This window comes from Scyliorhinus canicula, chromosome 17 (genome assembly GCF_902713615.1).
Source record: "Scyliorhinus canicula chromosome 17, sScyCan1.1, whole genome shotgun sequence".
Taxonomy (NCBI): Eukaryota; Metazoa; Chordata; class Chondrichthyes; order Carcharhiniformes; family Scyliorhinidae; genus Scyliorhinus; species Scyliorhinus canicula.
The window spans coordinates 53,142,375-53,157,170 of NC_052162.1; the positions used below are offsets into that span (position 1 = coordinate 53,142,375).

The 14,796-nt window shown below is 52.3% G+C and overlaps 1 protein-coding gene across 7 annotated transcripts in view; it reads left to right on the forward strand.

Moving 5' to 3' along the window:
* The window catches only part of nhsl2 (NHS-like 2), a 436,567-nt gene that overhangs the window by 379,355 nt on the left and 42,416 nt on the right, over positions 1–14,796 (forward strand). For all 7 annotated transcript variants that reach the window (XM_038774973.1, XM_038774975.1, XM_038774976.1 and 4 more), the window contains exon 3: positions 13,914–14,047. In XM_038774973.1, the coding sequence (XP_038630901.1) occupies positions 13,914–14,047 (134 nt within the window). The remainder of the gene's footprint in view (positions 1–13,913; positions 14,048–14,796) is intronic.

The following is a 14,796-nucleotide window of genomic DNA, read 5'->3' on the forward strand; positions in this document are numbered from 1 at the left end:
CTCTGTGCTCCTGCTCTCTCTCTGTGCTCCTGTTCTTTCTCCATGCTCCTACTCTTTCTCCGTGCTCCTGCTCTCTCTCTCTGTGCTCCTGCTCTCTCTCTGTGCTCCAGCTCTCTCTCCGTGCTCCTGCTCTCTCTCCGTGCTCCTGCTCTTTCTCCATGCTCCTGCTCTCTCTCTCTGTGCTCCTGCTCTCTCTCTGTGCTCCTGCTCTCTCTCCGTGCTCCTGCGCTCTCTCCGTGCTCCTGCTCTCTCTCTCTCTGTGCTCCTGCTCTCTCTCTGTGCTCCTGCTCTCTCTCTGTGCTCCTGCTCTTTCTCTGTGCTCCTGCTCTTTCTCCATGCTCCTACTCTCTCTCCGTGCTCCTGCTCTCTCTCTCTGCTCCTGCCCCATCTCTCTCTCCGTGCTCCTGCTCTCCATGCTCCTGCTCTCTCTCTCTGTGCTCCTGCTCTCTCTCTGTGCTCCTGCTCTCTCTCCGTGCTCCTGCGCTCTCTCCGTGCTCCTGCTCTCTCTCTCTCTGTGCTCCTGCTCTCTCTCTGTGCTCCTGCTCTCTCTCTGTGCTCCTGCTCTTTCTCTGTGCTCCTGCTCTTTCTCCATGCTCCTACTCTCTCTCCGTGCTCCTGCTCTCTCTCTCTGCTCCTGCCCCATCTCTCTCTCCGTGCTCCTGCTCTCCATGCTCCTGCTCTCTCTCTCTGTTCCTGCCCCTGCTCTCTCTCTCTGCTCCTGCCCCTGCTCTCTCTCTGCTCCTGTTCTCGCTCCGTGCTCCTGCTCTCTCTCTCTGCTCCTGCCCCTGCTCTCTCTCTCTGCTCCTGCCCCTGCTCTCTCTCTCTGCTCCTGCCCCTGCTCTCTCTCTGTGCTCCTCTTCTCCCTGTGCTCCTGCACTCTCTGTACTTCCCCACTGCCCCAAGGCCCTGAAAAGATGCCTGGGGTTCTTCTCATATTATGCCCAATGGGTCCCCAACTATGCGGACAAAGCCTGCCCACTTATCAAAGCCACCATCTTTCCCCTGACGACTGAGGGCTGCCTGGCCTTTAGCCGCATCAAGGCAGACATTACCAAGGCCACAATGCATGCAGTGGACAAGTCCATCCCCTTCCAGCGACGTGTCGGATGTTGCCCTGACTGCTACCCTTAACCAGTAAGGCAGGCCCGTGGCCTTCTTTTCCCATACCCTCAACGCCTCCGGGATTCGACACTCCTCTGTCGAAAAGGAAGCTCAAACCATTGTGGAAGCTGTGTGGCATTGGAGGCACTACCTGGCCGGTAGGAGGTTCACCCTCGTCACCGAGCAACGGTCGGTAGCCTTTATGTTCAACAACACACAGCTAGACGGTCGGTGCTGAACAAGCACTTATCCTTATTGTAGGTCAGGTTAAGGAGTTTTGCGGTATGGAGGAATTTGCAGAGGTTGGTGTCGCGGTCCTGCTGGTCGTGGCCGCAGATGGTGACATTATCGAGATACGGGAACGTTGCCCGTAAACCGTGTTGATCGACCACTCGGTCCATCTCCCTTTGGAAGACCGAGATCCCATTTGTGACACCGAAGGGAACCCTTAAAAAGTGGTAGAGTCGCCCATCCGCTTCGAACGCAGTGTACTTTTGGTCACTCGCGCGGATGGGGAGCTGGTGGTAGGCGGACTTAAGGTCCACCGTGGAAAAGACCTTGTACTGCGCGATCCTGTTGACCAGGTCGGAGATACGTGGGAGAGGATACATGTCCAGCTGCGTAAATCTGTTGATGGTCTGATTGTAGTCTATGACCATCCGATTTTTCTCCCCGGTCTTAACCACCAGCACTTGTGCTCACCAGGGGCTGTTGCTAGCCTCGATAACCCCTTCCTTCAGAAGCCATTGGACTTCGGACCTGATGAAGGTCCGGTCCTGGGCACTGTACCGTCTGCTCCCGGTGGCGACGGGTTTGTAATCCGGGGTGAGGTTTGCAAACAAGGATGGGGGATCGACCTTGAGGGACGGGAGGCTGCAGACAGTAAGGGCGCCGAATTTGAACGTTAAACTCTGGAGGTTGCACTGGAAATCTAACCCCAGGAGTGCTGCCGCGCAGAGGTGGGGAAGGATGAAGAGCTTATAGTTTTTAAACTCCCTCCCCTGGACCGTGAGGTCTGCAATGCAGCAGCCTGTGATCTGGACCGAGTGCGAACCGGAGGCCGGAGCGATTCTTTGTTTCACCGGGCAAACGGGAAGTGTGCAGCGTCTTACCGTGGCAGGGTGGACGAAACTCTCTGTGCTCCCGGAGTCCAGCAGGCAGCTCGTCTCGTGGCCGTTGAGAAAGATCTTCGTGGTCGCCGTGGACAGCGTGCGGGGCCGTGACTGATCCAATGTTACTGAGGCGAGTCGTGGCAGCGAGTGGTCACTTGCGGCATCCTCAGTGCTGATTGAAGAAGGCGGCACCCGTTGGCCGCACATGATGGGGGAAGATCAAAATGGCGGCGCCCGGGGGTCGCACGTGGAGTCGGGGGCCCAAAATGTCGGCGCCCGGGGATCTCTCGTGGGGGGGGGGGGGGGGGGGTGGGGGCAGCGAGGTCCGCGGGCCGCACAGGGCCCCTGAAGAGCGCTGGGGGGACCCGCGGTCGCTGCTCGGGACTGCAGCGACCACCTTGGACTGGCAAACGGCCGCAAAATGGCCCTTCTTGCCGCAGCCTTTACAGATTGCGGCACGGGCCGGGCAGCGCTGGCGGGGGTGCTTGGCCTGGCCACAAAAGTAGCAGCGGGGCCCCGTGGGTTTATCGGGGTGCCCTGCGGCGCAGGCCTGAGGGGGGTCCGAGTCTGCGGAGGTGAGGGGGGGTCGTGATCCATGCTGCCCAGGGGGCCGCCGCGCGGTCGGGAGCATACGCGTGGGCGTTGCGATTAACGACATCTAGAGAGGAGGCGAGGGCCCGTGCTTCAGCAAGGCTTAAAGTTTCTTTCTCTAAGAGTCTCTTGTGGATCTGTGAAGATTGCACACCCGCAACGAAAGCGTCTCTGATTAAAAGTTTGGTGTGCTCGGCCGCAGAAACTTGTGGGCAGGCGCAGTTTCTCCCCAGAACAAGGAGGGCCCGGTAGAATTCGTCTAAAGACTCATCAGGGAATTGCTGTCTCGTGGCCAATAAGTGCCGAGCGCAGACCTGGTTCACCGGCCGGATGAAATGTCCTTTAAGCAAGTCCATGGCCTCGTCATAGTCTGTTGTGTCCTCTATGAGCGTGTACACGGCGGTTCCAACGCACGAGTGGAGGATGAGCAGTTTTTGTTCCCTAGTCGCGGGGGTTTTCGGCTGTGCTCAAGTAACTAGAACATAGAACATAGAACGATACAGCGCAGTACAGGCCCTTCGGCCCTCGATGTTGCACCGACATGGAAAAAAAACTAAAGGCCATCTAACCTACACTATGCCCTTATCATCCATATGCTTATCCAATAAATTTTTAAATGCCCTCAATGTTGGCGAGTTCACTACTGTTGCAGGTAGGGCATTCCACGGCCTCACCACTCTTTGCGTAAAAAACCCAACTCTGACCTCTGTCCTATATCTATTACCCCTCAATTTAAGGCTATGTCCCCTCGTGCTAGTGAACTATTGAAACAAGCCAGCCAGTGTTTAAATGCTGCTGTTGCATTTGCTGCGTGCGGGTTGAGTCGAAGGCACTCCGGCTTGATACGAAGCTCCATCCTCTAAAAACTTGTGCATTAAATTGATGCACAATCAATGGACACGAAACGTAGATGAGATCCAAACGATAGGCTTTAATGCACAAGATGTGTGCCCGGCAGCAGACGTACAGTAGAAAGGCCGACTGCTGGGAAGCACGGGTTCTTAACATGGAATATCATAGAATTTATAGTGCAGAAGGAGGCCATTCGGCCCATCGAGTCTGCACCGGCTCTTGGAAAGAGCACCCTACCCAAGGTCAACACCTCCCCCTATCCCAGTAACCCCACCCAACACTAAGGGCAATTTTGGACACTAAGGGCAATTTATCATGGCCAATCCACCTAACCTGCACATCCTTGGACTGTGGGAGGAAACCGGAGCGCCCGGAGGAAACCCACGCACACACGGGGAGGATGTGCAGACTCCGCACAGACAGTGACCCAAGCCGGAATCGAACCTGGGACCCTGGAGCTGTGAAGCATTTGTGCTATCCACAATGCTACCGTGCTGCCTTGTAGGCGGAGCTACCTACCTCTCAGCCAATCGGCTGAGAGGCACATGACTTACCCGGGCCAATGGGTAGCGAGTCCTCTGCACCAATAGCAGCTCACTTCCAATGTACCGTAATACCCCTAGTCATACTACCACAAGTACCCAATTCATTTTTTCCAATTAAGGGGCAATTTAGTGTGGCCAATCCACCGACCCTACACATCTTTGGGTTGTGGGAATGAAACCCACCTAAACATGGGGAGAATGTGCAAATTCCCCACGTACAGTGACCCAGAGCCGGGATCGAACCTGGGATCTCGACGCTGTGATGCTCTCTCTATCCTGCTGTTTGCTCTGTGCTCTTCCTCTCTCAGATCTCTTGCTCCTGCTTTGGTCCCTACCCATTGGCAGTAATTGGAAAATGTCTGTGACCCGACAGATATTGTCTGACAGGGAAGCTGGAGCTACTTATCTGATCAAGCCTTCATTTGGCCTCATAATGTCACATTTTAAACGTTCTTGTTAACTTGGAGTAGGCATTCCCCTCACCCAAAGAACTGGTTAACGTTGAGAAATAACAGGAGGACACTAGGGTCAGAGGGCAAATCATTGCCTTCATTCTAACTGCTGTCACGTGAGGAGGTCAAAATTGGGATCATAGTATTTAGGCTCCTGTATGAAATATGACCACTTGGGTGAGGTGTCAAAGGACATTTGAGCCTTTCTGATCAGCAAGAGTTACAGGAATTGGAAGTAAGGGGAGAAAGCTGTGAGTCAATATCTGAAAGGGTGGAGCCACACTAGACCGTTATTGCTTGTTCATTTATCTTCTTTCAAAACCTCAACTTCAGTTTGTCAGCATTGCATAATATTTTGCTTCCTCCTTCTGGATATATCTCCTTAAAACACTGAACTACACTCAGCCTCTGAATCCACAAACACTAACAATTTTTTACTGCCTGCTGTGAGTATGCACTCTGTGTGAGCTAGACGGTGCATGTCCATTGCTTATCATTAAAGCAGTTTATCTGGTCATTCCCCCATTTGTGGGTCCTTACTGTGCACAAATTGGTTGCTGCATTGCCTACATTACAATGGCACTTATTGTGGCAGCATCCAGATATAACAGCCCCCAGTTGCAAATGCATAGAATCAGGCAGCAGCATTGCAGGATTAATCACTTGGACAGGGCTGGTCTCCATATTATTGGAATGGGATTGAGGCACTGAAGAACCTTCAAAACAGATTTTAAAGGATTAGAGCAGATTGAGAGGGTAGGTATCAAGAGAGCACACTGCAAAGAAGTTGGAGCCATGCCAAATGAATAAACTGACAAATATCTTCTGAAAGCTGGCACTAACAAACAGCTCAATCGGGATCTATGACACATGGAGACTAGGGAAAGTGCAATGATGATTTAAAAATGTTTGATGGGGTGTTAGTTCGGAAGGTACAAGATTATTTTTTCAGTGGTTATGTTCCCACCAGGGAGTTTGATTTTTGCCAACCAATTAGCCATGTTTCTGAGCACTTTGAAACCAATTAATAGAGATCCTCATCTATTTATTAAATTAAATCACACAAAGGTTTCAGACCCCCTCATTTTATTTCCAAACCGTGGCAATTCACAAGATTAGTCATAGGACAGAACAAATAAAGCAAAACAATGCATTTACACCAGGGAAATGCCATCTTACCCCACACCCAACTTCCTGCCCACCACCATCTCCGGACCCCACAAAAAACAACTGTGACCAATATAGAAGAAAACCAATCTACATACAGACATGATTCGGGCAGTGGAAGTGCAATTTTCCAACCAGGACAGAATTCATCACTATTTTCTTTTGGGCCTTTATGAAAGTATAGGAGCCAGACATCAGCCTCTGGTGGAGACACAGAATCAGTGGAAGGCTAACAGGCAAAGAAAATCAAAGAGACATCGGACTCGAAACGTTAGCTCTTTTCTCTCCCTACAGATGCTGCCAGACTTGCTGAGATTTTCCAACATTTTCCCTTTCGTTTCAGATTCCAGCATCCACAGTAATTTGCTTTTATCCAGTATTTTCTGACCTACCAGGTGGAAGCCTCATTAAAGAGACTGGTGCAATAGGAACTAGGCTCTTTGGATTTTAGTGGCCCTGGAAATTGTGGCACTAGTGTTCCCCAAGGATCTTGAAGAATCCTGTTTCAAACACCATGAAGTAGGCTGAGAAGTCTCGAGTATATAAACAACTAGTCTTTATTATTAACTCATAAAGAATTGCAGGTTAGGTGGATTGGTGGATTGACCAAAAAGGTTAGGAGGGGTTATTGGGTTATGGGGATAGGGTGGAAGTGAGGGCTTAAGTGTGTCGGTGCAGACTCGATGGGCCGAATGGCCTCCTTCTGCACTGTATGTTCTATAACTATATACATATTCACAAAAGAGAGTACAGGTATGGAGCTGACTCCATCCTAGGTTTGTACACATCTCTGACTATTGCTAGACTGACCCTCACACTGGGCCACGTGACTTTGTACATCACTGTGTGTACAAACAAATAATTAAAAATAGAGCTTTTATCCATATCGCACCTCTCATGTTTTCTGGACACTGCAAAGTGTGTCACAGTGAATGAAGTACTTTTTGGATTGTAATATTTTTCTAATGTAGGAAAATGTGGAAGCCAGTGTTTGCACAGCAAGGTTTCATAAGCAACGAGCCAAGCAACCATAATCTGTTAATCTTTATGACAAGGAACACCTAACTACCAACTCTGGAAGCAATAGCACCAGGTTTATAAGGGGGCAGTCTACCTCTGATCTTCCCTGGCACTATTACAGGAAAAGTATGTGGAGAAATCTGCAACATTCATTTGTCTGCAATTTTAATTCCTGCGCTCTGTTCAGGCACAATTAGTGCATCCACCTGGAAAGTATTATATGAAATTTCAGGATTGGTGCAATTTATTAGCAAAGTCGTGGAGTGGGGGTAAAAGGAAGGACTAACATAAAACGTTCCTGTTTTTCTGATGCTATTTGAGGCCTGGCAAAATCCAGCCTTACAATTACTTCAGGAACAGACACTAAATAAACACCACCAACTGGGACACTCAAAAGCCAACAGCTCATTTTCTCTCTTGCCAATTCCTCCCACCATCGACATTTTTGACTGACCCGAAGCTAAACTGGACCAGCCATCCCAACACCTGGCCACAAGAGTAGGGATTAGGCACCCTATAAAACGAACATGCCTCACCTCCACAACTCTCAAAGCCAATGTTCAGGAATACGGTGGAATATAGTGCTCACCTGGAGGCTGCAGTTGTAACAATACTCAAAGGTGGGAGATGTTAATGATGCCCCCCTCCCCCCTTTTCTCCTCAGCTGATGATTCATTTAGTGGTGATCTGTGGCGGCTAATTTGTGAATCCCGACCACTGAAATTCACAAAATCAACCCCTGTGGAGTTTGGTGTGACATTTCCCATTGGTTCTCAAGTTGTTTTAAAAATGAAAGAAGCAGACTTCCGGTGGCAGCGATGACATAGGAAGCCGCACATTTGGGAGCTCCCGATTCAAACGGACTTTTCGGCTCTTTTTAGAGCCCAAAACAGAATTTTTTCGACGTCTCCCGGGGGGGGGGAGAAGGTGTGGTGATTAACTTTCTCCACATTTCATGACTCGAACTTGGAGTGGAAAGGGGGAAAAAACGGCAGCAGCTCCCCAGAAAAAACGGGGGAAGGATTCCAAGATGGCGGCCGGCGGAGCACCAGAGGAGTGGAGGCTGTTTTGCAGATTTTAAGGGTGAGGTGCTGAGCTCTCTGCAGGAAACTAATAAAAAGCTTTCGGAGATTCAGACCACCCAGGGTGCTGCCAACCAGGCGTTGCAGGCGCAGGCCGCTGAACGAGAGGAGGAGGCCGTGGTCCTCGTGAGTAAGGTGGAGGGGCACGAGGCACTCCATAAGAAGTGGCAAGACCGCTTCGAGGAGCTTGATCACTGCATGAGGCGGAAGAATCTGAGGATCTTGGGCCTTGCGGAGGGGCTGGAGGGGTCGGATCTGACAACCTACGTGGCCACGATGCTGAACTCGCTAGTGGGGGCCGGATCTTTCCATCTGCCCCTGGAGCTGGAGGGAGCCCACAGAGTACTGGCCAGGAGGCCTAAGGAGAATGAACCCCCGCGTGCGGTGCTGGTGAGATTCCACCGGTTCAGTGATCGGGAGTGTGTGCTGTGCTGGGCCAAGAGGGTGAAGAGCAGTAATTGGGAGAATGGGGTAGTAGGGATCTACCAGGATTGGAGTGCGGAGGTGGCTGGGCGGCGGTCCGGGTTTAATCAGAAGAAGGAGGTGCTCTGTAAGAAGAAAATAAAGTTTGGAATGTTGCAGCCTGCACGCTTGTGGGTAACTTATTTGGAGCGGCATTATTATTTTGATTCCCCGGAGGAGGCGTGGGTCTTCGTGCAGACGGAGAATCTGGACTCGAACTAGGGGTTGGGGGTTGCGGGGTCGGTTGTAATGCTTTATTGCTGGTTTCTGCTGTTGCTGTGTTTTTTCTGTACCTTTGTAATATTGATATGGTTATTTATTGGGGTGTTGTTCTGTTTTTTTGTTGGGGGGCATTGTTTGAGTTTTGTATTTTGCGGGGGGGGGGGGGGTTGGGGGGTTTGTTGTATTCAATATAGGGTTGGGGGTATGGAGTGGGGCTGGTATTTGGGAGCTGCGTCAGAAGGGTGTGGTGGGGCAGTGCGAAAGCGCGGGCTTTCCTCTGGTTCCCCGCGTTGCGGGGCTGGGGGGTGGAGATGATGACGGGGGTGGGGGGGCCTTAACTGGTTCCTCCTCGCGCTGGAGCGGTGCCTTGAGGAGTGACAGGATGGGGGATGATCCCACTCTGGGAGGGGTCGGGTTTTTGCCGGGAGTTTCCAGAGTCAGCAGACGTTAGCTGACCCACGGAAGTACAATGGAAGACGGTTCGCGGCTAGGAGGGTTCCTAGCCTGGGGGGGAGGGAGGGGGGAAAGTGGAATACCGGGTTGCTGCTGGCAGGGTCAGGAAGGAGCTGGTCTGGGCTGGGGGGACAAAGGTGAGGTGTTGTCGCCATGGGGACTGGGTCGGGTGGGGGGTGCTGGCCTGGGGCGGGCAGTCGACGGGCTATGGCTAGTCGACGGGGGAGGGGGACGGGACGCCCTCTGATCCGGTTGGTCACCTGGAATGCGAGAGGACTGAATGGGCCGGTGAAGCCATCTAGGGTACTTGCTCACCTGAGGGGGCTAAATGCAGATGTGGCAATGCTTCAGGAGACCCACCTGAAGGTGGCGGACCAGGTCCTTCTGAGGAAGGGGTGGGTGGGGCAGGTTTTCCACTCCGGGTTGGATGTGAAGAACCGGGGGGTGGCGATTCTGGGGGGGGAAAAATGTGTCGGTTGAGGCATCTGAGGTGGTGGCGTATAAGGGGGGTAGGTTTGTTATGGTAAGGGGCAGGCTACAGGGAGAAAGGTGGTACTTGCGAGTGTGTATGCCCCAAATTGGGATGATGCGGGCTTTATGAGGCATATGCTGGGACGTGTCCCGGATCTAGAGGTGGGATGTCTGATTATGGGGGTGTTGGAACCAACAATTCTACGGACACGTGCTTGTAGGATTAGAATAGCGGTTTTAATATACCCACAACAGAGCCAGCCGGTTAGCCATTGAACCTTTGGTGAACTGGCCAGCTGACCATGTGGCACTGATCTTTATACAGCAGCTCCGGGGGAGGAGTCCTGGGCGGAACCAAGGGAGAATTCTCGAGCATTCCCAGAGCTACTCCCCCTGGTGGTCAGGTAGTGCAACCGCACTTACAATATAGGCACATGTATATACAGATTATAATCCGGTGTGAATCACATTCACCACGGGGGGGGGGGACTTCAATACGGTGTTGGATCCTTCACTGGATCGGTCCAGTTCAAGGAAGGGTAGGAGGCCGGCAGCGGCCAAGATGCTGAGGGGGTTTATGGACCAGATAAGAGGGGTGGACCCATGGAGGTTTGTGAGGCCGAGGGCACGGGAGTACTCTTTCTTCTCCCATGTACATAGGGTTTATTCTCGGATAGACTTCTTCGTGGTGAGTAGGGGACTGATTCCGTGAGTGGAGGAGGCCGAATATTCGGCTATTGCAATCTCCGACCACGCTCTGCATTGGATGAAGTTGGAGATGGGGGAGGTGCGGGACCAGCGCCCGTTGTGGCGGTTGGATGTGGGGTTGCTGGTGGAGGAGGAGGTGTGCAGGAGGGTCCGGGCAAGTATTGAGGGGTACCTCGAGGTGAATGATACGGGGGAGGTCCGGGTGAAGATGGTCTGGGAAGCCTTGAAGGCAGTGATTCGTGGGGAGCTGATATCCATCCGGGCACACAGGGAGAGGAGTGAGAGGGATAGACTGGTGGGGAAGATGCTGGAGGTAGATAGGAGGAACGCGGAGGCACCAGAGGAGGGATTGTTGGGGGAGAGGCGCAGCCTACAGGTTAAATTTGATTTGCTGACCACTAGAAAGGCGGAGGCACAGTGGAGGAAGGCACAAGGGGCAGTGTATGAACATGGTGAAAAGGCGAGTAGGATGCTGGCTCATCAGCTCCGCAAGCGGGATGCGGCTAGGGAAATTGCTGGAGTGAGAGATAAGAGGGGGAATGTGGTGCGGAAGGAGGTAGAGCTGAATGAGGTCTTCAAGGACTTATACGGGGAACTGTACCGGTCGGAGCCAACGGTGGAGAGGAGAGCAGAGGAGAGGAGAAAAAAGGTTTGTGGACCTAGTGGGCCCCTTGCTGGTGCGGACACCTAATGAGGCGTGGGAAGGGGGGACTTTGCCCTGACGATGTCGCGGGCGCTGATTTCTTTAATCTTAAAGAGGGACAAGGACCCCCAGCAGTGTGGTTCGTACAGGCCCATATCTCTCCTTAATGTGGATGCCAAGATGCTGGCAAAGATCCTGGCCACCAGGATAGAGGGCTATGTGCCAGGGGTTGTACATGAGGACCAGACAGGTTTTGTTAAGGGAAGGCAGCTGAACACGAATGTGCGGAGGTTGTTGAATGTCATCATGATGCCGGCGATTGAGGGGGAGGCTGAGATAGTGGTGGCGCTGGATGCGGAGAAGGCCTTCGATAGAGTGGAGTGGGGGTACTTATGGGAGGTGTTGGGGAGGTTTGGATTTGGTGAAGGGTTTATTAGATGGGTGAGGCTGCTGTATGAGGCCCCGATGGCGTGTGTGGCCACGAATGGGAGGAGGTCGGAGTACTTCCGGCTTTACCGAGGGACCAGGCAGGGTTGCCCCCTGTCCCCCTTGTTGTTTGCATTGGCAATCAAGCCGGTGGCGATGGCGTTGAAGGATTCAGGGAGGTGGAGGGGTTTGGTGCGGGGTGGGGAGGAACATAGGGTGTCATTGTATGCCGATGACCTGCTACTGTATGTGGTGGACCCGGTGGGAGGGATGCCGGGGGTGATGAAGCTGCTAGCTGAGTTTGGGACCTTTTCAGGCTATAAACTAAATCTAGGCAAGAGTGAGGTGTTTGTGGTGCACCCTGGGGACCAGGAGGAGGGAATTGGTAGGCTCCCGCTTAGGAGGGCAGGGGAGAGTTTTAGGTACCTGGGGTGTAGGTGGCCAGGGACTGGGGGACTCTTCACAAGCATAATTTCACCAGGCTTGTGGATCAGATGGAGGTGAATTTCAAGAGGTGGGACATGCTGCCATTGTCGTTGGCGGGGAGGGTACAGTCCGTCAAAATGACGGTGCTTCCGAGGTTCTTGTTCCTCTTTCCGTGCCTGCCCATCTTTATCCCCAGGGCCTTCTTTAGGAGGGTGACTAGCAGTATTTTGAGCTTCGTGTGGGCACATGGGACTCCGAGAGTGAAGAGGGTTTTCCTGGAGCGAGGGAGGGATGGAGGCGGGCTGGCGCTGCCCAACCTTTTGGGGTACTATTGGGCGGCCAGTGTGTCAATGGTGCGTAAATGGGTGATGGAGGGGGGGGGGGGGGGGGGGGCGGTGGCATGGAAAAGAATGGAGATGGCGTCTTGTAGAGGTACGAGCCTGGGTGCCCTGGTAACGGCGCCGTTGCCGCTCTCTCCTAAGAGGTATACCACGAGCCCGGTCGTGGCGGCGACCCTAAGAATCTGGGGACAGTGGAGACGGCATAGGGGGGAAACAGGGGGCTCGATGGAGGCTCCACTGGGTGGCAATCATCGGTTCATCCCGGGGAACACTGATGGGGGATTTAGGGGGGGGCAAAGGGTGGGCATCAGTAAATTGAGGGACCTGTTTATTGGCGGGAGGTTTGCGGGCCTGGGGGAACTGGAGGATAAATTTGGGCTCCCCCAAGGGAACATGTTCATATACTTGCAGGTAAAGGCATTTGCTAGGCAACAGGTGGAGGAATTTCCTTTGCTGCCCTCGCGGGGGGCGATGGACAGAGTGCTTTCGGGGGTGTGGGTCGGAGAGGGGAAGGTGTCTGACATTTATACGGTAATGCAGGAGGTGGAGGAGTCGTCAGTGGAGGAGCTGAAGACTAAATGGGAGGGGGAACTAGGGGAGCAGATAGAGGATGGGACTTGGACGGATGCCTTGGAGAGAGTCAACTCTTCCTCTTCCTGTGCGAGGCTTAGTCTCATCCAATTTAAGGTGCTGCATCGGGCCCATAGGTCTGTGACTCGGATGAGTAGGTTCTTTGGGGCTGAGGACAGGTGCACCAGGTGTTCGGGGAGTCCAGCGAATCATGCCCATATGTTCTGGGCATGCCCGGCACTGGAGGAGTTCTGGAAGGGGGTGGCGGGGACGGTGTCGAGGGTGGTTGGATCCAGGGTCAAACCAGGTTGGGGACTCGCGATTTTTGGGGTTGGGGTGGAGCCGGGAGTGCAGGAGGCGAAAGAGGCCGGTGTCCTGACCTTTGCGTTCCTAGTAGCCCGCCGAAGGATTCTGTTACAGTGGAAGGATGCGAGACCCCAAGTGTGGAGACCTGGATCAGTGACATGGCGGGATTTATAAAATTGGAGAGGGTCAAATTTGCCCCGAGAGGATCAGTACAAGGGTTCTATAAACGGTGGCAGCCTTTTCTGGACTTTCTGGCTCAAAGATAGATATCTTGGTCAATAGCAGCAGCAACCCGGGCCGGGGGGGGGGGGGGGGGGGGGGGGGAATGGAGGGTGTTCTTTATTGTTTCTATTTTTTTTTCCTATGGTTATTTAACTTAATATTGTGTTAACTTAAGTTGTTGTTAATATGTTTTGTTGTTCACTAAGGATGGGCGAATGTTTATGACTGTTATTGTTATTGTTGGTATTTTATTGCGGTTCAATGTTATATAAATACAAAATTTTTCAATAAAAATTATTTAAAAAACAAAAAATGAAAGAAGCAGTGTTTTAACCATTTAACAAAGGGACCTTGTTGCAGTTTATTACAGAAGGTGAAATGATTTTGAAAGATGGGTGTTCATACAGGATATCTGGAGTAGCTGGGCTGAGCGAGAGTGCTGAGGGTATATAAAGTTTTGTTTGCTCGAGTTGTGAGCTATTGTCTCTCTTAACTCCATCATTGCTAAGCAACCAACCTTCATCGATGTGCCACTTGCATTGTCATTCAGATAACTAGCAACCTTTAGACAGTCAGGAATGAAATCATTATTGTTCCATCAGAGCCTGGGATTCAGAAAGCCTGACGCTTAAACTCTGAACTGTTTGGAACCTCAAATAACAGCAATCCTTTCCAGCCCATTCCTCTCCCAGTCCCTCCCCGATACACTCTGACATGTCGAATTGTGTCTCTTTCTTTCAGAAGAGTTTGGTGAGCCAGCAATACAGAACGAAGTGGCCGCAAATACCTTTGGACACAAACCATTTCTCAACAGAGAGGTTGTTCCTGACAGCTGTCCCAGAAAAGGAGAGAAGCGGATGGAATTTGTCTTAATGGTAAGAATCCTTGATTTCACTATGTGGTGTGTTAGTGAGAGTGTACAATACATCACTGGGGAAGGGCACGGTAGCACAGTGGTTATCACAGTTGCTTCACAGCTCCAGGGTCCCAGTTTAGATTCCCAACTTGGGTCAATGTCTGTGCGGAGTCTGCACGTTCTCCCCGTGTCTGCGTGGGTTTCCTCCGGGTGCTCCGGTTTCCTCCCACAGTCCAAAGATGTGCAGGTTAGGTGGATTGATGGATTGGCCATGCTAAATTGCCCTTAGTGTCCAAAAAATGTTGGCTTGGGTGGGGTTACTGGGTTATGGGGATATGGTGGAGGAGTGGGCTTAGATAGGGTGCGCTTTCCAAGAGCCGGTCCAGACTCGATGGGCCGAATGGCCTCCTTCAGCACTGTACATTCTATGATCACTTCTGACTGAGGAGGTTGTACAAGAAAACACAAAACTGTAAGAATTTTAGAGTCATACTTCGAGTAATACTGGCCGGAATTTCTGGCCTTTGGGATCCACATTTCCCGCTGGCAGCACAGCCCCATCAGTGGGTTTTGCATTAGATGCGGAGAAGGCCTTCGATAGGGTTGAGTGGGAGTATTTGTGGGAGGTGTTGGAGAGGTTTGGGGAGGGGTTTATCTGGTGGGGGAGGCTGCTCTACGAGGCCCTGATGGCGAGGGTAGCCACAAATAGGAGGAGGTCGGAGTACTTTCGGCTGTACCGGGGGACAAGACAGGGGAGCCCCCTGTCCC